We start from the raw sequence: 26,913 nt of genomic DNA on the forward strand, positions 1-26,913 counted from the left end.
GTACACAAGTTTGGAACTCATCTCTAGTACTTTCTTCTCCTTCACCATGACTCATCTCAGGTCCCCTGCCAAGTTTTCTCTCTAAGATTTTTGGAATCCAGCCATTTCACACTACCTCCACTGCTATCATGGGAGTCCTAGCCCCCACTGTTCTCACTTGAGCAACTGGTGCCCATGCATCCTCTTTGCACATGCTGTTGCAAATACTTTGCTATGTTCTTCTTGTCTCTACCCTATAACTAGTTAATAGCTGTTAATTCTTTAGAAAACAGCTGAACATTTCTTAAAAAATGCTTTTCCTGAACGTCAAATTTGGATATGTCCACTTCGTCCAGCAGCTTTCAAGATTTTTTTTTTTTGATCATTAGTATGAAATATATTCTAGCACACATACACGTTATATATATATATATTACACATATATACATATATGTAAAATGAATAATTCTCAGCTTTACTATATACATGTAAATTTCCAATTACCTCACCTAAATGTATTACAGAACCCTCAGTTTGAGGGGAAGAAAAGTCTAATCAATTCATAGAACTATACCTTTCCTTTAAACCACCCAGCACATTTTTGATTGTTGAATTAGGGACTCTGGTGTTTTGCTTACCACGTTAGCACCTACACTTAGCAATTATCTGAGCCTCAGCAGGAACTTTATTTATGAACAATGAAATTATAAATCCATTACTAAGCATTTTTTCTAACACTTAACACTTATCACAATTACAACTGACTCATCACTGCTAATTCTTCCTAGCATATGCATTCCTTTTATGTTAATTACATATTATACTTTGAATAGAACAAGATATACTTTGTACTTACCTTGTAATTCCCAGGATGGCTTCTCTATGGATGAAAGGCGTAGAAATGAATTGCTACACAGATGGTATATCCCAGCTAAGCTTCTCAATACATCTTTATACTAGAGTCACATGGATTTAGGAACATGAATGGTTTTAGATTATAGTGATTACCTTGGTTGGTTTGTAGCAGCAAACCCTCTGACATCATAAATTCAGCCACTTGAGCTAAATACTTAGATGGAACTAATGTAAATTATCTATTTCATAAATTTCACTTGGCTGATTTCTTAGAATAAATGCTTTTATTAGTTTTTTGGAAAGTCCAGGGTTCTTCTACTGGGAAATATGAGGTAAACAATATCCTTGCACATAATAGGTTAATATTCTGGTTAATCTTTGAATGAGTTTATTTTTCTATTTTCATTACTTAATCTTCACTATATAGAATTAAGGTATAGGTGTAAAAAAGAAATTTTAGAAAAGGGCTAAAGGCTTAATATAACTACAGCTATAGAGCTACAGCTATCCAAGCTCTGACTGAAAATAAGAACTAATAATAAGGAGCAACAATGAGTACCCCTATCATACAGACTGTGACCTAGAAGTACCTTTTCCAATGAAGAAGAATCAAGGCTTGCTGTAGAAATAACTGATTCCAGGCCTGGAGCAGGAAATGTACAAGATAAAGTTGGATAGGATACTGGGACTGAGTGGGAACTCAGGAACTGAGAAGCAGGAGTCATAGGCCAAAGGTGAGTCAAGACCAACCATGTCTAGGTTGAAGTTCATGATACTTAAAAAACAAATTTACTTTGGAGGATGCTAGGAATCAGCTCATTATTTTGAAAATAAAGGAGATTACATTTTTTTATCTCTTGTTCCTATACACACTGTACTTTCAGGTAACCATATAGTTAAAGGGATAGGTTTAATTTTATAAGTATTCCAGCTAATAAAGAATGGCAAAATTAAACCCCACTGTTTGCAATTGCATATGAATAAATTTAAGTATTGATTATTACTGACTGCTCAAATCCTAAGAGACAACTAGACCTTAGTCCTCCTGAATTGGAGTACACCTATGAAATATTTTTTTTTAAGATTTATTTATTTATGCACACAAGAACTGAGGTGCAGGCCAGAGTTGCAGGGGTGAGAGGATTCACCAGAGGCAAAGTGGGGAGCAGAACAGGTGAATCCACTGAAATACACTGCTAGGGGAGGCAAGAAAGGAGAAGACGAGCAGGCGAGACAGGAGAAGTCTGCTGCGCCATGTGGGTAGCTCCCTGGCCACGGATCGAACTTGTACTACTGAGGCTGCGGCTAGCTTCACAGCGCTGTGCTTAACCCCTTGCGCCACCAGGGAGGGCACCTATGAAATATTCTTACCAGAGAATTCTCATCTAAATGTGATCAAGTCTTTAGATCAGCATTGTCCAAAAATATGAGCCACATGCGTAACTGCTCATCTCAATTCAAACTCAGTTTCAATTCAAACTCTGAATTTCAACTGCCCAATAGCTAAATATGGCTACCGTATTGGACAGCACAGCTTCTAATCACTACAGGAACTAGAGGAGAGAGAAATATGCTGTCACAAGGATGCAATTACCAAATCAGACTGGGAACTCTTCAGGAAAAATGTTTACATTTCCCCAAGTAATAAAATGCAAGGGAGAGAGAGAGTACAGGAGAGACACCTGCAGATTATCAGAAATTTGAGACATACTAACCAGTAGCGACATGTGTATTTATATCTTGCTTTGAACTAAGTATAAAACACATTTTTGAGATAAAGAAATCTGGACACCGGATATTTGATATTAAGGAGTTGTTAATTTCTTTAAGCATGATGGTTAAATTTTTAAAAATTGTTGTTATATACTAAAATATGAAGTAATTTGGTATCTGGGATTTGCTTCAAAATAATTCAGAATGAATGGTGAAGGTATAGGTAAATCAAGATTTGTCATGAGTTATTATGGATATGAGGGGAAAATTCTTATACTATTATCTTTGGAATATTTGAAAATTTCCACAATAAACTTAAAAAAAAAAAAGGGTTGTGGGATAATGACATTGTTTGTATTCTAGTCTTTCTAACCCATTAAGTATCAGTGGCTGCTGCAACCACAACCCGAAGCATCAGTGGCTGCTATAACCACCGCGACCCGAAGCAACAAACCAGAAAAAATCCACAAAACAAAAATTGAACACAATTAATACCTTCAAAAAATCTCGCAGAAGCCAAATCAAAGTATTTTTCCACTTGGGGTTAACTGCCTTCTTCTCCTTGGGGTCTGTGGCCAGTTTTCCCCAGTGCCTACTTCACACTCCCTGCTCCCATCAGACACCCCAAGGCAAACACCTTAGTGGCAATGCTTTCTGAACACCAAGTGTACATTATATAATTCATCTTTTATCTCTACTCTAGCTGCATCTCACAGAGAGCAAATAGTAGAGATATAACAAATGGGCACATAGAACCATGGATTTTACATGAAGTTTATCACATCAGTTTTAAGATGTATGAGCTTAGACACACGTTAGAGAAGTGCTTGTCCTCACAGCCCATCTGTTATCTGTATGAGTAGTATGTAAATTTAACGGTGCAGATTAAACCAGAGAAAAGGAACAAAAGTCCTTTTACCCAGGAGCTTCCAACTATATCAAATAATTTCCAAAGTTGATGGTATCCTTTCCTGCTTATCCAGGGCTGAACTCTGCAGGCAAAGTTCAACACTTGAGATTTGCCTTCCTATACCAAATACCTATTAAATACATTTGAATTTTGAGTGAAATGTGTTATCAATGTGAAAGTATGTGTAGTGATTTGGAAGGCAACAAACTAGGAGCAAAGGCTCAAACTAGAAAATAAAAATGACATTTATTTAGCTCTTTGGGAACATAAATAACACAATAAATGACAAAAAGCAAAACAAAACAAAATAACATATTATATGACTGATCATCTCCAGGCACAAAAGCATTTATTAATGACTATAAAAAAATAAATTTTATTATTTTCATCTGCTTCTCCCCCACCTTTTGGAAGTTGAGTTCCTAAGAACATTCCACTATGTATGTGGGGCTATACTCCACATATTGTGATATGACTGACTGAAGTTGTATTCCACTCCCATAGCAATATAAATTTCTATCCATGGGTATTCTGAAATAAACCTCTAGGAACTTAAATACAGGTGCTTTCATTAGCATCCTTCTAACATGGGGAAATGTAGCCAATCCTCCACCGAAACACAACCTGTTTGGATGTAAGTATTCTTCAGGCTTCAAAATTCTCCATATGAGCACCACACTAGGTCACCAGCTTTTCTGGCTCCAGCTGGGAGCCTCTCAAGCTGCACCAAAAAGTAAGAAAGAAAAAGCATTTTTGACTTTTCTTCCTGGAGGTTAGGCAGCTCTCAGGGTAGGAAGGGTAAGGAGATTTTGTATCAAGCTTGCCTTTACATTCAGTCCTGGGGGGAGGGATGCTAAATCTATCCTATACACACCCTGTGTTGAGTGTGAAGTGTATATTCAGTATACTTACCCATAACCACACAAGGAAGGTAAGAGTAAATTAACAAATGACCAGGACCAAGCCCCTCAAAAATGAGGCAAATTCAGGGAACCAAGGCCACTGTCTGTAGTAATAAACACAGTTCACCTAGGTCCTTTCCTACAGAACCACATTAATCTCCTGATTCAAGAGGCACCTTTAGGCAGGACAGAGCACTGAAGGAAAATGTAACTTCTAGGCAGGACACTGCCACATGGAGTTTAGAGGTTGCAGTTTAGTATACAGCACATGAAGGCAGCATCACTAGTACTTAGAGCTGGAGAGAGCCTTGGCTGGACCACACTCAGCATCTTTACTAATGCAGCTTAATGGCGGTTGCCCAGATGTCGTTGCTGGGGAGCGGGGGAAGGACCCATCCTTGAGGAACGGAGTTGCCTTTGGGATGATCAGATGGCACCAGGTACTGATCCCAATCATGCCTTGATAAGAACATTGTAGAACAATTGTTTATTCCTGTTTTATTCCAAGCAAGATGTTCAGAACTAAGTATTCTATTTCCAAACTTAGCTTTCAAATAACTGATGTCAATTATATACATTTCATGGGGGGTAAAAACTAAAGAATTTATAACCTTATGGATAATCACATAATGAATAGACAGTCAATCCTCATTATTTGCAGACTATGTATTTACAAATTTGCTTACTCACTAAAATGTATTTGTAGTACCAAAATCACTACTAGTGATGTTTTTGTCACTTATGACAGGCATGTTTCCAGTTGAGGTAGAGTAAAAGGATAATCTACCTCTTATTTTCATGCTATAAACAACTGTTCTTTCTGAAATCAATTTAGTATCATATTTTTCAAATCTTACGCTTTTTATTGGTGATCTGGCTGTTTAAAATGGCTCCCAAATCTGTGGTGAAGTGCTGATTAGTATAAGAAGGCTACGATGTGCCTTACAGAGAATATATGTTACAGAGACTTCATTCAGGCACGAGTGATAGTACTGTCAGCCATGAGTTCAATGTTTATGAATCAATAGTATTATTAAATAAGGTCTCTTTAAAAAGAAATACAGAGAAAACAATATTATGCACTGATTGATTGATGAAAATGTTGCAGCAGAGGCTCACAAGAACCTAACCCTGCATTCCCTTAAGGACTGAGTTCAAGATTAGTAGCAGTTCAGAATGCTCTAATTCAGTGTTTGCAATTTCACAGAACATAGCTACCACAAGCAATGAGATGTGACTGCACTTCTGTTTAAAAGCTAAAATTGTACACTGGCCAGAAATATACTTTTCCCAGAATGTAAAATTGGTATGCTAAAGAGCATTGTCGGAGCTTTGCAAAGAACTCAGAGATCATTTAGTTCAGTGACTTTTAAACCAAGTTTTGAAGAACCCCCTAGGCCCCAAGTAGATTTTTTTTTTGGGGGGGGGGGGCCCCAGGGGGTAAGAGGGTTTCTAGAAAGAACAAAATACTTCCTGTCAACAATTGACTTAAGGTGCTTGCAGAACACATTCATTCCTTCTATTTGTTGTACATACTCATTAAAACGAAACAAAACAAATAACCTGCATTTGAGAAGAATACCACTGCTAAAGTTTGAAGGTGACATTCTAGTCCACCGTTTTTATTTTCTAGCTAAGGAAACTGAGACCCACAGAGCTGCAAAACACCCAAATCATTAGTAGCTTCAGATTAAGATAACACTCCTCATTTCTAGCTCTCTCAGCTTTGCCCAGTAAGACAGTAAACATGGATCTTAAATAGTTTCCACAGGCAAATACCCTTGGTCTGTTTAGCAGCAGGAGAGAGCTAGGAAAAGGAAGTCAATGCTTTCAATCAGCATAACAGCTATTGCATGGGAAACACAAAAGGGCAAGTCACAACCTGACTTTATGTTTCTTCACCTATTAAAACAGAGACATCTACTCTCAAGGATTAAGGAGAACTAAACAAGATGTTCATGATATCCACGAAACTTGGAAACTTTATGTAAACCATTAGGAATTTTTTAAAAAGAGAAATTAATAGACTGTAATAATGTAAGCATTTCATCAACTGCTTCTTGCTACCTAAGCAAAAGGCAACACCAAGAGCTTCACTCTGACCTTATCTGGATGAGTGCAGGTAGGGAGTGCTCAGCTTGGAGGTAATACTGTCGGAAAGGCTGCAAGAGGTGAGTGAGCGGGAACTCATCTGTAAAAGAAAAGCAGCACAATACCGCGTTATCATGCTTGGTATCTAGAATGTATTTCTCAAGCCAAGATGACTAAGCCTATGATTCTGATATGATCAGATGTGTTTCATGTTGACCCATGATTTTCATGACATAGTTTAGAATTTCAAATCGTGAAAGTATCACTTGTTGTCCACCACCTCTCAGCTTAAATTGAGATCATCCATGAGGAAAACAGCTGTCACTCTAGTATTCTCCTTTTCTTCACTGATTACAGAGGAACTTACCTGGATCCCCAAATAATTTGGACTCAATTTCACGCTTCTGAAGTAAAATTTTCTCTTTTTCTTTTCTCTGTTTCTTTTCTAATTCTCTTTTCCTCTCTTCCTCCTGTTCTCCTTCCAACATAACTCTGAGGGCCCTCTCTTCAGCTTCATAGAGTTCAGAGCGTTTTTTAATAAGTTTTCTCAGCCGCTGAAGATGATGCTCAAAAGTTTCATCTGCAGAGGCTGGAGGACACACTCCTACAGAAAAGAGATTCAAATGGCATTTAGACAAGACTTTTTTTTTTTTTTTTTTTTAAGATTTATTTATTTATGCATTCAAGAGCTGGGGTATAGGGTAGAGGGTGAGAGGATTCACCAGAGACAGAATGGGGAACAGAACAGGCAGACTGACTGAAATACACTGCTGAGGGGAGAAGCGGGTGAGTCAGGAGAGGTCTGCTGCACCATGTGGGTTGCTCCCTGGCCGGCTAGGGATTGGACTCGTGCTGCAGTGGCTGTGCATAGCTTCACAGTGCTGTGCTTAACCCCCTGTGCCACCAGGGAGGCCCCTGACATGCCTTTTTCATATCCCTAAATCTGTTTTCTAAGGAGCAGACTCAACGCCAGACTTAGAGCATGAATCTGCTTAGAATTTGCAGGACTTTTATGACTTGAAGAGAGAAGTTAGAAAGTTGCCAATTTTCTTTTTAAGTATACAATATAGCGAACAGCTAGATACCAAATCATTTTAACTCCATAGAGACTACTTACTTTTACAGTAAGTAAAATTTCCTAAAATTTTCTCCTCCAAAGTGAAGAAGACTAATACATTGAGAATGTTTACTGCTGAATTCACTTGGGAAAAGTTTAATGACTACTCTGACTACTCACCTCATGGAGGCCATGGGATAGGAAAACATTAAATAGTCCTTATATTTTACATTCTAGTAGAGAAGAGATATGGATAGTGACAGTAGATGCAAACTCTTCTCTGATTCATAAAAATTCATAATGTACTACAATGGAGTTATCTTATCTTGATACTTGAGTTGAAATTAGCCACGCTGAAGTCTGGCATGCAGAAGCTAATCACTTAGCTAGTAAATGAGGCTTGCTGAAAGTACAATGGTCACATCACAAAACTTAACATTAAGGGTTTGAAAGAATCACAGTTTTCATGTATTTTAAGCCACAAAAGGATAGTGGAACTTGTTAATTTGTGTACCCTCAAATATTCCTGGTGAATGCCAATGGTACAGAACTCACTAAATAAGGCAGTATGTGGACCAAATGAAGAAGAGAAATGCAAATGACAAAAACCAGGTGGCCACCTCAGCCTAGGTCAAAGATGATGATGCTGTTATCTCCATTAGTTTTTGAAGGATAGTGAGAGCTTAAAATTATAATGATGAAACTGAGGGACCTCCAGACAAATGTACTGATAAGAGCAAAGGTCTAGGTAGGCAAATAAAAAGCACAACTGGGAAATGTCTAGAACCAGCATGGCTGGAACAAACTTTGTCAGACACCTGGCTATGGTGTCTGACACCTCCTCTAAAGGCAAGAAACCACTGCGATTTTTTTTTTTTTTAATATTAAATTTTATTTTTATATTCCCCCATACAATTGCAAACGCCCCATTCTGACCCCAATCCTTCCCCTCCCGCCCCCCACCCCCCAAAAAGTGTCTCTGGTTCATAGTTTTTTGTTGATTTTGATTTTCACTTTCTTATATTCATTTTCCTGGTCCCTTATTTAAGTTTTCTAGATTCCTGCTATGAGTGAGACCATCCGGTATTTTTCTTTTTCTTTTTGGCTTATTTCGCTGAGCATGAGCCCTTCCAGTGCCATCCATGTTGCTGCAAATTGCATGTGTTTATCTTTTTTGAATGCTGAGTAATATTCCATGGTATATATGTACCACATCTTCTTGATCCAGTCATCTATTTTTGGGCATTTGGGTTGTTTCCAAAGCTTAGCTATTGTAAACAGTGCTGCTATAAACATAGGAGTGCAGGTGCTCTTTGGAATTGATGTTTCTGTGTCCTTTGGGTAAATACCTAGGAGTGGAATTGCTGGATCATATGGAAGCTCTATGTTTAGTAGGTCCAGAAATCTCCACACAGCTCTCCATAGTGGTTGGACCAGTTTGCACTCCCACCAACAGTGCACAAGAGTTCCTTTTTCTCCACATCCTCGCCAACATTTGTTGTTGCTAGTTTTTTTAATATGTGCCATTCTCACTGGTGTGAGATGGTATCTCATGGTAGTTTTGATTTGCATTTCCCTGATGACAAGTGATGTTGAACATTTTTTCATATGTCTGTTGGCCATTTGCATTTCCTCTTCAGAGAAGTTTCTTTTTAGCTCTTCTGCCCATTTTTTGACTGGATTATTTTCTTTGTTGTTGCTGAGTCTCATCAGCTCTTTGCAGATTTTTGTGATCAGTCCTTTATCATTAGTGTTGGGTGCAAAAATGTTCTCCCAGTTGGTGGGGTTTCTCTTTGTTTTTGTTATTGTCTCTTTTGCTGTGCAGAAGCTCTTTAATTTGATGTAGTCCCAGCTGTTTATCTTTCTCTTCACTATCACTGCTTTGGGTGATGTGTCTGTAAAGATGTCTTTGATGTGCAAATCCCGTAGTGTTTCGCCTATATTTCCTTCTATGTATTTTATGGTTTCAGGTCTTATGTCTAGTTCTTTAATCCATTTTGAGTTGATTTTTGTGTATGGTGTGAGGTGGTGGTCAAGCTTCATTCTTTTGCATGTAGCGACCCAGTTTTCCCAGCACCATTTATTGAACAAACTTTCTTTGCTCCAATGCATAGTCTTTGCTCCTTTGTCAAAGATTAGTTGACCATAAATCTGTGGGTTTATTTCTGGATTTTCTATTCGATTCCATTGGTCTGTATGTCTGTTCTTGTTCCAATACCATGCAGTTTTGATGATTATGTCTTTGTAGTATAGTTTGAAGTCTGGGAGTCTGATGCCTCCATTCCCTTCTTTTTTTTTCAGGAGAGCTTTGGCTATTCGGGGTTTTTTGTGATTCCATATGAATTTCATCAATAATTTTTCTATTTCTTTGAAGAATGCCATTGAGATTTTGATTGGAATAGCATTGAATCTGTATATTGCTTTTGGTAGGATGGCCATTTTAATAATGTTTATTCTTCCAATCCATGAGCAGGGGATGTCTTTCCATTTCTTTGTGTCTTCTTCTATTTCTTTTAACAGTGTTTTATAGTTTTCTTTGTATAGGTCCTTTACCTCTTTTGTTAGATTTATTCCCAAATATTTGATTTTTTTGTTTCAATAATAAAAGGGGTGGTTTTTTTGATTTCTTCTTCTTCAGATTTATTGTTTGTGTATAGGAAGGCTACTGACTTTTGCGTGTTGATTTTGTATCCTGCCACTTTACTGAATTGATTGATGAGTTGAATTAGTTTTTCTGTGGAGATTTTGGGGTTCTCTACATATATTATCATATCATCTGCAAATAGTGATAGTTTGACTTCTTCTTTTCCTATTTGGATTCCTTGGATGTCTTTCTCTTGTCTTATTGCTCTGGCTAGGACTTCCAGTATTATATTGAAAAGCAGAACCACTGCGATTTTTTGAGTTCAAAAGTGACATGCAGGTAGGCGGGGACATCCATGCAGTCTGCATAGCACTCCCTGTCCCATCCAACCATCCATACCTTCAAACTTCAGTGTTTCATATGAGGGAGCATGAAATATATGAGGGAGCATGACAAGTTTCAGACACTTTCTGAAGCACAAAATAAGAATAGAATAGCTACAACAACCTCACTCAGAAAAGTGTGGCCAGGAATGCCTGCGGTAGGAATGATGAGTCAAGGGGAAGACAGCACAGTGGGTTCCCACACTTGCCTCTCTTTTCAACTTGGCTACTAAAGGCTAAACATCTTCTGAGACTTCTTGCTTCAAAAGTTCTGAGGTACTGTTGACAAGCCTACTTACCCTATTGGGTAGAAATAATGAATTATCAAGCACTTTTCCTTAAAAAGTGTGTGTTGGGGAGAGACAGTATGGTAAAGAAAGGAAGGGGGGACAGAGGAAGAAATGCAAAGCTACAGTTACCTTTCCTTGCTGCGGCCTCTTTCCTGAGTTTTCTTAACTTTTCCAAAGCCCGAAGAATGTCCACCATTCTTTTGGTATCTGCTTGTTTTTTCCTCACTTCAGATAAGACACCATCAGCAGCAGCTTTAAGTTCCTGCTCCTGGAGGAGAAAGAGTCCATGAGACTTTGCATAAGGTCTGTTGTAAAATGTTACAACAGAGAACAGCTGCCTGCAGAGATTTCAGATGATCACGCAGTCCTAGCGTTCAGAGAAACTACTGGATCTACATCCCAATTTCCTGGGCTTTACACAACTAGTCCAGCCAAGGGGTAATGCCCCTTCACTGATGATACAACCCTCATCTTAAAGGAGAATCTCGCCTTTCTGCAGCTTCCACATGGGCACTCATCTGTTTCTTCCTCAGAATTTCTCAAAGTGTAATTAAAGGAACATATGCCTCCAAAATGCCTTATTAAGTTGGGGTTTTCTTGTTAAAATGCAGACCCCAAAGATTCAAACTAGCAGTAATGAGGTTGGAAAGGCCCAGGACTCCACAATGTTGAGTAACAATCTCTGCAGTTGTGCCCCACTGCTCTAAAGATTCAGGCCCAAGGATATTTTCCACCGATAGCTGAAGACCACTTCTTAAGTTGGTTCACAAATACACAGACTAAATAACTCTGGTTCTTCAAGCCACTACTCATGAGTCTCTGCCTACAACCCTCACATAGGTGGTAGGGAGAACTCTCTTACCTAAAACTTTCTTTCCCATCTGTCAACTAAGTATCCCTAATTTCACCATTACAACCACAGCATGCCATTTCACTCTTATGCCTGTATTACTCCCTATGCCAGGAACTGGCCCTGTTGCTTTCCCTTGACTTTGACTATTTCCTTCAACACTCAGTTCAGATGTCACTATATCACCAGGAAGGGGCTCTGATACTTTCTCTCAGTTAGACTTTCCTTCTCTGAGCTCCTACTGCACCTACAACTGAAATCCTCACCATGCTGTGGTGCTAACACGATTCCCCAGAGAACCCATGTCCCTCAAGTACGAGGTCTACGTCCTATTCATTGTTATTCTCAGTACCCCACACTTTCACATAATGAGCCCTCTGCTGAATCAACACAAACTCCCTCAGATTAAGGCCTTGCCTCTCCAAGCATTCTTCTTTAAAAGACTGATATCCCTGGGGGTGTGAAGACAAAGTTTACTATCAATGCACTACATAGGGGTGTTATATCAGACTCTAGGGCTGTAGCAGACATAAGGAAGGAGGAAACTAGCTTCTTGTGGAGAGTGGTGGGATAAGGAAAAGTATCCAGAGGGAAAAAAAGAATGAGAATGACTTAAACTATATGACCAGTTTCCTTTCACCCAGGCCCTCACTGACAGCCTGAGATCAACAGGTTTGGCGTCAGACAACCAGGGCTCAAATCAGGAGTGAAACTGCCACAGGCCAATTGTGTGCTGGCAAGTTTAGTTCTCTATGCTTCAATTTCCTAATTGGTAAGACTGAGTCAATACCACCTAGAACTCAGGATTATATGGAAAATTCAAGATATGGTGTCTGTAAAGATGTAGCATAATGTGTGTGTGTGTGTGTACACTCAAAAGTGCTCAAAAACTCCACTGCTGGTCCTCTCTGGTGGCACAGGAGTTAAAAGTCTCAGTGCCATCAAACTATTGCCAGCCACTGCAGTTTAAGTTGGACCCCCACCTGGAAGAAAAACCCACATGGCACAGCAGACCTCTCCTGTCTGGCCCCCTGCTCCCTCAGCAGTGTATTTCAGTGGATCCACCTGTTCTGCTCCCCACTCTGTCTCTGGCCCTGCACCTCTGGCCTATATCCCAGTTCTTGTGTGCATAAATAAATAAAAATAAAATCTTTAAAATAAAAAAATAAAACGCCACCGATGAACCTGGAGATTTGTTTATAACTTAAGAGCAAAATAATCCTGGGCAAATCATAACTACTGCCCCAGCAGCCAATAAGGGCATATGTTCCTTGAGGCAAGACCTCAAGTTCTCTTATTTTCTATCCTTAAAGTCACCTAAAACAGCACAAGACACAAGAACTGTGATACTTGTTAGCCTTGAACGTTAAGTGGACAGAAAGTTTGAGCAGAGAGAGATCTGTCCTCTCTAAAACAACTGTGTAATTCTAGGCTTTTGTGTTTACACGGCTATATAGCGCACCTAGAGCATCTGTGGTGCACACGGTACATCATTAACTTGCAATTAATAAAGTCGGAAAGGCAAGGTATCTATTTTACAGAGGAGGAAAGTGAAGCTTAGTCCTGGGAAATGGCAGCGTAATGCCTCAAGTCCCTTCAGGTTGCCGACACCACTTGCAGCTCTTACCCTCTTTTTCTCCTCCACCTCCTGCACGCATTTGACCCTCCAGCGGTCAATCTCCTGCTCGCGCTCCGCAGCTCGTGCGGCCTCCGCCTCCCGCTCGGCCTCGCGTTCCCGGGCCCTCTCGCGAAGCCGCAGCCGGCGGCGCCGGACCCTCTCCAACCTCCGCCGCGCCTCGCCCACGTAGGCGGCCTGGGTCAGCAGCTGCAGCCGCTCGGCCAGTTCGGCCCGCAGCGGCGCGGCCTGGGCGTGCAGCTGTGCCCAGGCCGCGCCGTCGGCCTCGGCTTCGCGCAGGGCCTGGCCCAGGTCGCGCAGCCGCCGCACCAGGCGCAGAGCCCCGCGCAACCGCGCGCGCACTTCGCCGAGACTGGGCCCAGCGGGCGCCCGCGGGGGCAGCGGGCAGCCGGCCCGCCGCGGGGCTCCGAACACCGCCTCCAGCCACTGCCGGTCGCGCAGGCGCTGCAGGGCCGCGTCCCCGAGCACGTCGGCCGGCGGGGGCGCCTCAGGCCAGCGCGGGCTCCAGGGCGGCCCCGGGCCTGGGGGCGGCGGCCGCGGGCGCTCGCCGGCGTCGGACCCCGGGAAGGGCCGGCACTGGGGTGGCGGCGGGGGCAGTGGCGGCGGCGGCACCGGGTAGAAGGCGCCGCTACCGGCGACGCCGCCGCCGCCGCCCCCGCGGGAGGCTTCCGCGGGGCCCCGGGGCTGCAGAGCCAGCGGCGGCTGGAGGAAGGGGGCGGAGGCCCCCGGAAAGGGCCCCGGCCGCTGCGGAAGAGGCGGCGGGAAAGCCGGGGAAGGCAGCGGCGGCGGCGGACAGCCGAAAGGAGCGGGGGCGGCGGCTGCGGGGGTGGCGGGCCCGGGCGGCCCGGGGCAAAGAAGGGCGGCAGGGACATGGCCACGGCTGAGGGAGTCTGGTCGTGACAGGAATCTGAGCGGCGCCGCCAGAGCGTCTTCCGGGAGGAAGTGACGTGTAGCAAGCGCGACGCGGGTCTGTCGCGGCTCTCAGAGCGCCCCTGTGCGAGTGTGGGCGATCATTCAGTCCTTCGAGTCATAAATACTGTCGTTAATGAGCATTTTCAGTGCGAAACTCGCTGCTCGCTTTCAGTGACGCTAACAGATACAGTTTCTCTCTTCGTGGAACTACCTGTCTAGTATAGAAAACACATTAATCATAGAGGTTGAGGAAGCTCGTCCTAACGATGGGAAGGTTCGTTTGAGGTCTGGAGGGTGAGTAGGAGTGAAATGAAAAGGGGGAGGGGAAATAAGAAGACAGAAGGGAAACAGTTCTTATGGGACCGGCGTTGCCAAGCTTCCTGAGTAGATAGGAGTATGTCTAGTGGGGTACTGAAAGAATACCGGTGTGGGTGGAGCACAAAAAGCCTGAAACGGAGCCTGGTTATCTTGAAAGATGGGCGGAGATCATCATGAGAAGGATCTATTGTACGGTCTTAAGAACAGTAGTCAACTATTGGAAGGTTTAAACAGGGAGAGAAGGCCATGTCACATAATTAGATTTTAAAAATTAAACTATTTTGAGATGGTTGTACATTCCTGTGCAGTTGTAAGAAGTAATACGGGGAGATTCTATGTACTCTATCCATTTTCCTTAAGTGGTAACAGCTTGTAAAATTGTAGTACCATACAGAACATTTCTTTCCATAACTTCCCTGATCCTACACTTGCCCTTATATAATATTACCTACTTCTTTCCTTAACCTCTGGGAACCACTAACCTGTTTTCGATTTCTATAACTTTTTCTCTTTTAATTACATAAACGGAACCATACAGTACATAACTTTGGGGATTTACTTTTTTTTAATTCAGTATAATCCTCTGGAGATTCACTAGAGTGAATCAGTGTTATCAACAGTGTTCTATATATTGTAATCAAAGTGTGAATGTAACACTTTGTTTAATCATTCACCTGTTGAAGGTTATTTGGATTGTTTCCATTTAGGTACTGTAATGAATAAAGTTGCTATAAACATTTGTATACAGATTTTTCTATGAACATGAACCTTCATTTCTCTGGAAATAATAAAGGCCCAGGGGCACAACTGCTGAGTCCATGGCAGTTGCATGTTTAGTTTTTAAAGAAACTACCAAATTGTTTTCCATGGTAACTATAGTTTTACATTCCCACCAGGAATATATGAGTGATTCGATTTCTCTGCATTTCTTGCATTCTTGACTATTTTTCATTTTAGACATCCTGCGAGGTATGTAATAATCTAAAAATTGTGGTTTTAATTTGCATCTTTTTGAGGTAACATTGAACAACGTTTCTGTTTTAAGGATAACTCTCTTTTGGTGTTCACACACCATACCCACCACCAAAGAACCCAGCCTTCCACCATACTCCACTAAATTTGCACTTCCTTAATGGCTAATTGGTTGAACATCTTTTCATGTGTTTATTTGCTATCTGTATAACCTCTTTGTTGAAATGTGTTTGTATTTTGCCAATTTTCTAATTGGATGGTTTGGTTTTTAACTGCTAGGTTTTGAGGGTTCTTTACATAATCTAGGTAATTATTTACTGATTTGTGACTTACAAATATTTTCTCTCAATTTATAGCTTGTCCTTTTATCCTTTTAGCAGAATTTTTGTTGTTTTGTTTTTTGCCAAGTGCAAAAGTTCTTAATGTTAATGAAGTCCAACTTACCAGTTTTTCCTTTTATGGATCATGCTTTTGGAGTCAAGTCTAAGAAAATAACTCTTAGTATGATCCTACAATTTTTATTGTGCTTTTAAAGATTTCATGTTTATATTTAATTCTGTCTATTTTTTGTTACTTTTTACATATGGTGTAAGGCTTAGGTAGAGGTTCCCTGCAAATTTTCCCCTCCCATATCCAACTGCTCCAGCATCATTTTCTTTTCAAATTAGTTATGGATGATCCCTTGTATGAAAGTCCAACTTCACACCATGAGAGGAACTAATCCGAGAACCTGGCCCTACTTCCCAAGGGAACTCTTAAATTTCTCAGAAACTCTTTGTAACCATGTATCCTATATATTAATTATGTAATAATCTAATATTTAAAAGCATTGGTTTTTAATCTTAATATTAGGTAAGATCTGGATATATTTTTCTAGATGGAGACTCAGTTCTCATGCTTCTCTACAGGCTGTCGCTTATACTGCAATCAAAGTGGTCTTCTAAAATTTATCTTCCAACAGCTTCTCATCCCTCAAAATCAGAGCCTGGAATGGGACTGAAACAGCAAGACCAACATTTAGTTTTGCTGTGGAGGGGGATATGGGTTGAAGGGAATTGGGTTTTGCTTATTTATCTCATGATGATACTAGAAAGAAATTGATGGATAGAGAGGCAAGTGCTGGAGAAATGTCCTTGAGTAGATGTTTCCTTACATTTTCCTCAGAGCCTTTGCTTCCCAACAATCAACACCACACAGCTAATGATGTCCAGCTCTCCTGTTTAAACTAACGTCTACTACTTTCCACACAAAATTACACCTTAGCTGGACATATAAGACATTCTGTCACTTGCTTAAAAAAGTATGGAAGGGCCTCCCCAGTGGCGCAGCGGTTGACTGCTGGGTTGCGAAGCTGCCTGAAGCCTCTGCAGCGCCGGTTCAATCCCCGGCCGCTGGAGAGGGTCCCACATGGCGCGCAGACCTCTCCTGCTGCCCACTGCTCCCCTCAGCAGTGTACTTTGTCACTCTGCCTGCTCTGCTCTCCTCTGGCTCTGGTGAATTCTCTCACCCTCCCGCACTTCTGACTGTACCCAGTGCTTGTATAAATAAATAAATAAATCTTTTAAAAAAAATATGGAACACCAAATATGTAGAGCACTGTAATGAGTGCTAGTTATATGTTATGTGGTCTTTGCCCTTGTAGAACTTATGGTGTAAGTGAAAAATAAGCTTGGGGTAGGTTGCCATAGCACAGGAAATACCAGGCAGTGTTTAAGACACTGCTGGGGATTTGGAAGGCGGGAGGGGACCAAAAATGTGGTAGAGATACTAACAAAATAACTAAAGGTCTTGAGAAATGAAGGGATGATGGATTACCTCATTATAATGTGGAGTGGTTGAGTTTACATGAGAGACACTTCAGCTATAGCTGGAGAGAAAGGTTGGGTGCTGAAGCAGGTAGGTTTATAGATTTGATAGTGGGAAGATGAATTCCATCTTCTGATAGTTTTTCAGTAAGAGGCAAAGTCTTTAGCAGGATGGAGAACAGAGAGACTATCAAAATGGTCATCTTAGAGCAATAACAAAGTCATACTGCCTATTTCTCAACTCCTAAAACCCCCTACTTGTGTCACATCTCTGAGATTTTTTAATCTCATTATTCCTTTCTGGCAAACCCCTACTTTTTCTCCCAGGTCTATTAGGATCACTAACTTTTGAGACCTCACACCAGTTACCTACCTCATTTCCATAATTATAATGCACCAAAGTTTGTGTTTGCTCCCCCTACTAAATAGCAAGTTTCTTGAAAACCTTGATCGGTGTTCCTCTTGTAGGACCCATTCAGGACATTTAAGTAAGGATTTTCAATAAATGTTCAACATAAACTTTAATAACACTTTCTGTCTGTGGAATCTATGACTAGAATTTATTGGAGGTATATAAAAGTGACAGGATTAACCAATCATTAGAATAAAGTAGCTCATGACATTTGTGTCCTTTTAAAAATGGCACTGCATTATGGACACACACCACACTGGTTTTCATTTATTCCTTTTGTTTTATTCAAATGGCAAAACAAGTTTCAAGATACAAATTGTAGTTATACTCAGTTGTGTTTGATTTAAAAACATCAATTATGCTTTGTTAATAACTTCCAAAACCAAATCTAAGTCGTCGTGACTATAATGTCTCCCAGTCCATTTCTGGAAGCTACACCAATTTTAGAAGCCACACCAATTTTCACTCTACAAAAAGGAAAATGATGCAATAAAAGATAATGAACAGTTACAAGTTCTTTCTGAGCAGAACTTTAACCATTATAAGGGAGACTAAGAAGAATACCTGTTTCTGTTCTATACTATTAGCAGCCAGCCTTAAACATTCTGCAAAAGTGCATTTCTGGTCCTACCTCAACCTTACAGAGATAGATATCGCAAGTCTCTTATGACATCATAGAAAGTCCAACTCTTCATTAATAGGATTTAGAATTTGCTAATACCTTCAGGTTCTTTTCCTAAGAACAAGGGAATAATAGGAAAACTCAATTTTGAAAACCAAAAAAGAAAAACAAATATCTGAATGTACTCTGATTTAAATAATTTCAAATAGGTTGAACTAAATAAATAATATAGACTGGTATCAACATTATAGAGGGAAATAAAATAACTTTAAAAGCACCCAAATACTTTAATATTTAAGAATCCAGTAATTTTTATTTTTACGTCCTCCAAATTTCTCCTACTGTTTGTTATATAATGACGGTTAGTAACTTTTAGTGTGAGTATATTAATTTTTGTGACGGCAAACAGATTTTTTTTAATGATCTATGAAGCCAAAGAAATATCCAGCATCAAACAAAACAAAACTAGCTAGGTACTTCAAGTAAGTGCACAGTAATAGGATTTTTATTTAGTTCAGCACATGGCTGTTCCATGACTGAAGGTGCATGCTACTTTTAGATGTATAGACTTTTCCTGAAGATTCAAGGCATACTTCAATTCCATCTGCTCATTTATGGTATAAAGATAGCAAATCAGACAGTCAACAAGATAATGACCTTTTGAACGTACCAATTGGGAAGTTAGTGTCATGCATTAGGCTTAAGAATACAGCTAAACAAATCAAAGTTTTTCCAGGGTACTTTTCCCATCAAAGTTTTAACTACTTGGAAACCACCTGTTCCACTTTTTAAGGTGAACAGAGTTCTCATGTTTTCAGGAAACAAATATGGGTAAAAAAGAGTTAAACTTAAGATTCCCAAACTTCAATTTTAAAGAATTTATTTTCCCATTTGTAGAGTAACATTATTGTAAAATCCACAGTTATTGCAATACCTGCATTGCTTAAAAGAACTCCTAAGAATTTTGTTAAAGCATATTTTTTAAAAACAACCAAAATAATGTACATTGTTTTCTCTTAACATTCTGTCATTAAAGTCTACATAATGTCCTCTGTATAAATCAATGTGATGTTACATAATATACATGATCTGTTTTTATCCTAAAGGTTTCTGACCATGTATGATATCCAAAATAGATCCAATGCTTTTAATGTCAGACTGTAGAGACAGTTATGATCCTAAACAAAGGAAGGAAAAGCTTTATATACAGGACAGAAGTCTGACAGTTTAGCTGTTAGCAGCATCCGCTTGGCGAGGCCACCCTTCTTCTTCAACTCCAGAGTCATATTCCTCTTCAGATGATTCTTTCGTTGGAGCTCTATAATGAAAGCCAACCATGTTTATTTTGTTTAATTAGGGATAAGCATGATTTCTAGATGCAAAATAATAAATTAATCCACATAGTTAGAAAAACCACACACTTTTTAATAATTAAGATTGCTTAGGGGTGAAATATGGAAAAATTTTAGACCACACATTCAAGAGTTCCAAGTAATTTCCTTAACATTTTCCCTAACAGATTTACTACTGAAATAAAATGACAAGTCTTCAGTTGTGAAGGCTTAAAAAAATCAGTTTCTAAGGAATCTAATATTTCAACTCAAATGCTTCACATAACGTGTCTATGGTAAAGATGTTGACAGTTTCTGACTAATTCTAACCTGACTCAAATTCATCAAAATTATGATCAGAACCACAATTTCCTTTAAAGTCATATATGAATTTTTATTAAACGATAAAAACAAAGTATGTCTTTTTGAATAACTAAAGTTATTCAGAATCAATCACTGCCTTCTAAGTTATATTAGAAGATAAGCAAACATAAAACAACATACTTTGTTATTTAGTTAAAACAGAAAGCTAATTTTTTGTAGGTTAACATTAATGTCAAGTACTGCATAATATTTGTTGAACAGATAAGAGGGCAGTAAACTATAGCCCGCAGACCAAATAAAAACGCAATCACCTATTTGTGAAATAAAGATTTACTGATACACAGACATGTTCATTCGTTAATGAATTGTCTATGGTTGCTTTTATGCTATGAACTCTGTACTGAGTAACCACAATATAGAGTCTATGACCCTAAATTATATATTCAGCCCTTAACAAGAATAAAGTTTGCTTGCCCCTGGAATAAAGCAGCAAAAGATGTGTCAAGTTTGTCAACTGATATGATACAACTGAGAAAAAATTATGTCAACAAAGTTCCAGTCTGGTGAAAGCCATGATTAGAGAATAAGTAGTTCATTTAAATCTTTTCATATGGATTACTTTCATGTCTCCTTTGATACTTCTTCCTTAGGGGAAAAAAGTGGAGGCTAACTCTGAATATCAGTTTTCAAAAAGGCTTATAAATACGATTATTTTATAGATCAAAATTGGAAAATTTTCCTACAGAAATTAAGAGATTATTGTTTCCTTTATGAATATAAGGTTTTTTATATGTATATTTTATGATAGATTAATAAACCAAAGCAATCAAGAGCTGATCTTTAGTTTCAGACGTGTTCTAGCTTGACAATATACTTTACCGGATATATCCTGGTTCCTTTTTCCCTTCTACCACTTCTTTGTCAACCTCCACACAAACAATATCAGAATTAGGAACTTCAAACATTGGTTCTAATAACAGCTTTTCCTACAGAGATTAAAAGTAATTAGTTATAATGAAAATTGAGGATACATTCAAAATACTTGCATTCTATAGGCTACCAATCAAATTCATTAATTCAACAAATATTATTGAGTCCCTATGATGTAACCAGAACTAAATTTTGAAAAAAGTCAGCGTAAAACCTTTCATATTCTTCATATTAAAATAGCATCTAATTAAATTAAGAGAAAAGTCATTATAACATTCCTGGCATATTCTATCACCAAGGAGGTAAACTGGTAATCCTTACTTTGAAATTAATGTAATCTTAAATTATCTGTACCAAATTCTTCAAATAAGCATTTCTCTTAAGTGCTACAGTAGATCTAAAGTTGTTCACTGAAGAAAACTAGTTTTGCATACATGCAGAGGCTGGATTATATCCCATCTAAAGGAAAATACTGGCTGAATACATCAAATTTCTTTTTAAAATGTCAACTATCACCTATTCTTCTAGTTTGTATGTCTATAAATCTGCCATTAATCAGTAACAGCTGAAGTCAGGTCTTTATTAGAAAGAATATTTTCAAACTATCTGTAACAGATGTGTAGCTCTAATCTACAAGTCCTATTGAGATCAGAAGTAATATTTACCAGTAAAATCCTTAGAATAGAAAAATGTGCTGCTTCTTTTTTTTAAGATTTATTTATTTATGCATATAAGAACTGGGGTACAGGCCAGAAGGGGGGGTGAGAGGATTCACCAGAGACAGAGTGGGGAGCAGAACAGGCAGATTGACAGAAATACACTGCTGAGGGGAGCAGTGGACAAGTCAGGAGAGGTCTGCTGCGCCATGTGGGTCACCTCCCTGGCAGGGGATTGAACTCATGCTGCAGTGACTGTGGATAGCTTCATAGTGCTATGTCTTAACCCCTTGCGCCACCAGGGAGGCCCAAAAAATGTGCTTCCTTTGGGAACACATAGGAAAACAAAAACCCACTGTGCCGCCAGACCCGGTGGGGTTTGGGAGGAAAGGGGACAGGAAATCTCAGGAAGATAATAGGTAGTAGCTGAAAATAGGTTGAGTCTCTAGGATTTTCATGAAAATAAAAATAGTGAGTTTATACATATTGTAGAATTTAGGAGTAAAATGTCATAGTATCTCTAATTTCAAACAAACAAGCCAGAATGAAGATGTCAATGGTCTGAGAAGAGGCTCTGGGTTACTTAGTCAGATTAAGGCCCTTGTAGAATTTCCTGAAATTTTCCTTCACATGATAATTGATTTTCTCTATTTCATTAATTGTATTATGTACACATCATTTGTTACATCTTAATATTCCTTTTTTCGAAAGAAATAAAACACAATCTACAGTGACATTAAAAACCTATGAAATATTAAGCTCATCTTCTGGATTTATTTCCAAAACAAAAACAGGAAGGCTTGATAGTCTCAAAAGTCAGACACAACAATAATTTAGTTTTTATGTAATAATACCAACTTACCATTATTGACCGAAGGCCTCGTGCACCTGTTTTTCGTTCTAGTGCCAATCTGGCTATAGCTTTCAAAGCATCCTCAGTAACATTCAGTTCACACTACAAATAGATTTAAAAGAAATGAGAATTTAGGGTAATAATTGATGATATTTTCCTAATACAGCATTTGACCTATTAGCAATTACTGCCTAACACCATTAGTGGTCCAATGTCCTGACTTTACAGATAAAGAAATTTGTTCCACCAAAGGGTCAAGTATACTGATTAACTAATACTTAGAAACAGATCCTAACTGGTTAGAATATCACCTCCTTCCTAGAGAAATATCCACTGGGACCTATAATCCCATTTTAAAGAATGTTATTAACCCTCTCATCCTCTAGACCAAAGGCAAAACTTTAAACAAGTCTTTCTAAATTAGCACAAATTTCAAACTAGTGAAATTCAAATTATTGAGAACTTAATATACAAAAAATATCAAAATACTTTGGAACATCAGATTTACAAGCTCTTGGTATTAACTCTAACGTCTACCTCTAGAAAAAATAAAATTCAAGTGAGGTAATTATTTCTCATGGTGCATTAGAATTTTGCCCTCAAGAAGCACTTCCAATCAACTAACCTATGAGAAACTATCAGTATTAAGAATCACAAATTTGTCCTTAGTCCTCAGAGATTTTCTAGATTAACATGGATTTTATATGTTAACTCAACATTTACTGAACCTTAAGTGTTTACATATTAAAGACTGAATGATGAGTTGATACCACCTTTGCCCTCGAGGGGTGGTGACAAATTAGCAAATCTGCATTTAGCACTGTGTATTCACAGTGCTAAGGGAGCATCAAAATGGGAGCATTTTAATAAGACTTGGGGACCACTGAAGGACTTTATGGAGGGAAGTAATAATTAGCTTTGTGTTTATTCATTCAATTAATACTTATTAAGAACTCAATATTTATTTGCTGGGCACTGTGCTCAGTAATTTATTTATTTATTTATTTTTTTAATAGAGGCATGTTTTATTTATTTGTTTGTTTGTTTGTTTATACATGCACTGGGTACAGTCAGAAGCGCGGGAGGGTGAGAGAATTCAGCAGAGCCAGAGCGGGGAGCAGAGCAGGCAGAAGGACTGAAGTACACTGCTGAGGGGAGCAGCGGGCGGCAGGAGAGGTCTGCGCACCATGTGGGACCCTCCTCCGGTGGCCGGGGAGCAGCCGGGGATCGAACCAGCGCAGCAGAGGCCGCGGGCAGCTTCGCAACCCAGCGCTCAACCGCTGCGCCACCGGGGAAGCCCTGTGCTCAGTAATTTAAAAGAGATCCATTCTGGAAATGGAAGATAGATATTTTGGTACTGGTGATCAGAGTCAAACTTGAGACAGTCTGACTGAGAACCAATTCAGGGGTCAAAGTAAAGAATGATAGCAGTTTGACTTGATATAGCGGCAACAGAAATGAGACTATTGACAGAGACATTAAGTTCATATAACCCAAAACATTTGCTATCTGATTAACTGTATGGACTTGGGTGACCTCCAAGTGTCCAGCTGCAGAGCAGATATGGGAGCTAATAAAAGTTAAGCAAAAGTATATAAACATATACACAGTCTGTCACAACAAAGCATTTACAGTATCTTGGCTGAAAAGATAATCCTGTGTGTCTGGCTTGAGGAGCTGGGGACACATTGCTGGCATAATTTCTTTCTCTAGATCCTTGAGCTTTGTTGCTATGATGATCTCAATTAAGAAAAAAAAATAAATCTAAGTTTAAAGCAGGACAATGTTCCTTCCTTGATTCCTAGATCCACATTTAGCAAAGAATAGGCAGGTATTCCAGGTGAGCATTATTGCTTTTTAACTTGTTATGCTAATTTATACAATTACAATCACTAAAAAACCATCATAAATTAACTAAGGATGAAAAATTAAAATCTAACCTTGTCCATGCTGAATAAAGCCTGGTACTGAGGAATAACAGCATTACGTGGCTCAGTTAGTATTTGTACAAGTGTTTTTTCATCGAGGCTATGCAAAGGAACTACCACAGGCAACCGTCCCACAAACTCAGGAATCATGCCAAATTCAATGAGATCTCTAGCTTCCACGTGACGTAATAGTCGATCTTTTTCTTCAATATCTTGGTGAGTATTTGATTCTCCACTTCGATTGGCCAGGTCTGCAGCAGCAGCTGCAGCCCTTCTGCCTTTTCCCAGATTAGATGGTGTTCCAAATCCAAGATACTGCCAAAGAAATGATTGATATTATAAATAATAGAATGAAGTAGCTTTGTACTAAGTACTTTTCATGCATGTCTCATGCGGTATTTGTAACAGAAGTGCTATCATTATTCACATTTTAAAATGAAGACATGGGCTTAGAGATGTTAAGTACCTGAACAAGCGCTCACTGCTGCAAGTGGTAAAGCCAGGATTTGGACTATCTGCTTTCAGAATGGATAAACAACCACTATAAAAGGAGATTTTCCACAAGTATCTTAAACCACAGTTAAGCATTCTATTAAAGTATGGGGCTGCATACATCAAACTTTGTTAGAATAATTTAGATTTAATAAAGAATATACTAGTATGACATGAAACAAGAATGCTAACTTTGCTGCACAAGGCTGGTTTTTAAGATGTATGGATCTTGCTTTAGCTAATATCAAGAAACATTTATTATATATAAGCATACACAGTAATAAATATATATATACACATTACATATATAAACATTCATTAAGCATTATTTCAGACACTGGGATACAAACGCTTATCCTAAAGGTGCTCATTTAGAGATTGAACACATGAAGACATTAAAGTATCAGGCTGTACAGGAAAACTGTGACAGCCAACAGGAAGAAAAAGGCATGTAATAGACAGGGAGGGTAGGAGATAGTCAGGAATGCCTTCACAGAAGAAATGCATGACCATTTGACAGACTGAGGCAACATGAACATGTATTTGCCAATTAGGTTGAGGTAGGAGAGGGCATGAGCAAAGACAAGAGAAATGAAACTGAGGATTGCAAGCAGTATTATACGTTTAGAATAGAGTAATACTATTAAATATCACACCCCTGATTTTCAGAAAGGGTTGACAATAACAATAACTACAAAGATGTGGTTAATCCTCTAGAAATCTCTGCCAATGACTCTCTTTTTATCTATCTTCTTTTCAGAAAGATCATTGTGACACTCTTTTAATCTCTATCTCCCCTGAAACCTTATACATTTCGTCTTTCAAGTAGTAAGAACTTTAACTCATGATTTCTCCCTATTTTTCATTAAGCAGTTCAAAGCTAATGAAGTGACTTAATTTCTAATTAAGAACTATGATGTAAACCTTCTTTCTACATGTTTCTGAGCTCTTTATTTTTAACTGTCTTCCCTACATGTTTCTAGTTTAAAATTCTTTTTAGGTCTACTAGTTACAAATCAATATCAGATTATGACCTCTGCCTTAGATTACAGAATATGAAATATAAAGTCATATTCCTCTCTCATATACACAAGAAATTATTTCTTCTTTCTAATTTGTTAGGCTAATTATGTAGAATTTATGTAACAAAAACAAATTATAAAAAATAAAATCCTAACCTGACCCATGCTGAATAAGGTCTGGCACTAAGGGAATAGCATTAAGTGGCTTGGTAGTTGCATAAGTATTTTTTAATCTAGGCTATGCAAAAGAATTATCACAATCATCTCACTACCAATATCATTCTGTCTCTACTACTAACCTGCTACTTAAACTAGTATAAGACCAAGGAAACTTAAAGCAAAAATTTAGCAGAGGTGATATATGGTAGAGTCAGATAGGTAGGATATTATGTGTTTCATAAAAGTAATTGTTTATGGTTAGCTGTTATGTAAAACACAAACATGGAAAATACAGGTGTATTTTGGGATTCTTACCTCTACGTGACATTACATTTTATTATAATAAATAACAAATAGATAATGGGCAAGTATGTTGAGGCTATGAAGAAATAAGTTCCAATTAAAGTCATTGCTTTATTTATTTTTTTTTAAGATTTATTTATTTATTGATTGATTGATTGGAGTTTTATCTTTATTTATTTATTTATGCAAGCCCTGGGTACAGTCAGAAGCGCAGGAGGGCGAGAGAATTCACCAGAGCCAGAGCGGGGAGCAGAGCAGGCAGAAGGACCGAAGCACACTGCTGAGGGGAGCAGCGGGCAGCAGGAGAAGTCTGCGCGCCGTGTGGGACCCTCCTCGGTGGCCGGGGAGCAGCCGGGGATTGAACAGGTGCTGCAGATGCCGCGGGCAGCTTCGCAACCCAGAGCTCAACCGCTGCGCCACTGGGGAGGCCCTAAAGTCATTGCTTTTAAGAATGTTCAAGAAACACCTATAAAACTAGGTGGGATCAACAGCCCTTTTCTCAGTCTACAAACTGCTTCCCTCCATTTGTGAATGTCAGCAGTAATCTTACGAGAGACTCCATAGGCATGGGCCACAGACTTAAGCCTTTTATTTAGCTTCAGTAAACTGGGCAAGAAAAATGAA

General features: G+C 39.0%; 2 protein-coding genes across 2 annotated transcripts in view; both read right to left on the minus strand.

The window, feature by feature from the left end:
• Positions 1-3,663: 3,663 nt before the first annotated feature.
• On the minus strand, positions 3,664-14,122 carry LOC119238756 (programmed cell death protein 7-like). The gene is given in 6 exon segments (XM_037502744.2): positions 3,664-4,818; positions 6,463-6,550; positions 6,818-7,054; positions 10,894-11,032; positions 13,242-14,056; positions 14,059-14,122. Coding segments are annotated over 6 exon segments (1,467 nt in total). The 3' UTR covers positions 3,664-4,694.
• Positions 14,123-17,788: 3,666 nt separating this feature from the next.
• The window catches only part of LOC119239577 (integrator complex subunit 14-like), a 30,530-nt gene continuing 21,405 nt past the window's right edge, over positions 17,789-26,913 (minus strand). Inside the window, 4 exon segments of the mRNA XM_037504154.2 lie at positions 17,789-19,609; positions 20,826-20,932; positions 22,395-22,487; positions 24,326-24,628. Of these exon segments, the coding sequence (XP_037360051.1) occupies positions 19,519-19,609; positions 20,826-20,932; positions 22,395-22,487; positions 24,326-24,628 (594 nt within the window). The 3' untranslated portion in view covers positions 17,789-19,518.

This window comes from Talpa occidentalis, unplaced genomic scaffold (genome assembly GCF_014898055.3).
Source record: "Talpa occidentalis isolate TD23 unplaced genomic scaffold, MPIMG_talOcc4v2.1 talOcc4.11, whole genome shotgun sequence".
In the NCBI taxonomy this organism is placed as follows: Eukaryota; Metazoa; Chordata; class Mammalia; order Eulipotyphla; family Talpidae; genus Talpa; species Talpa occidentalis.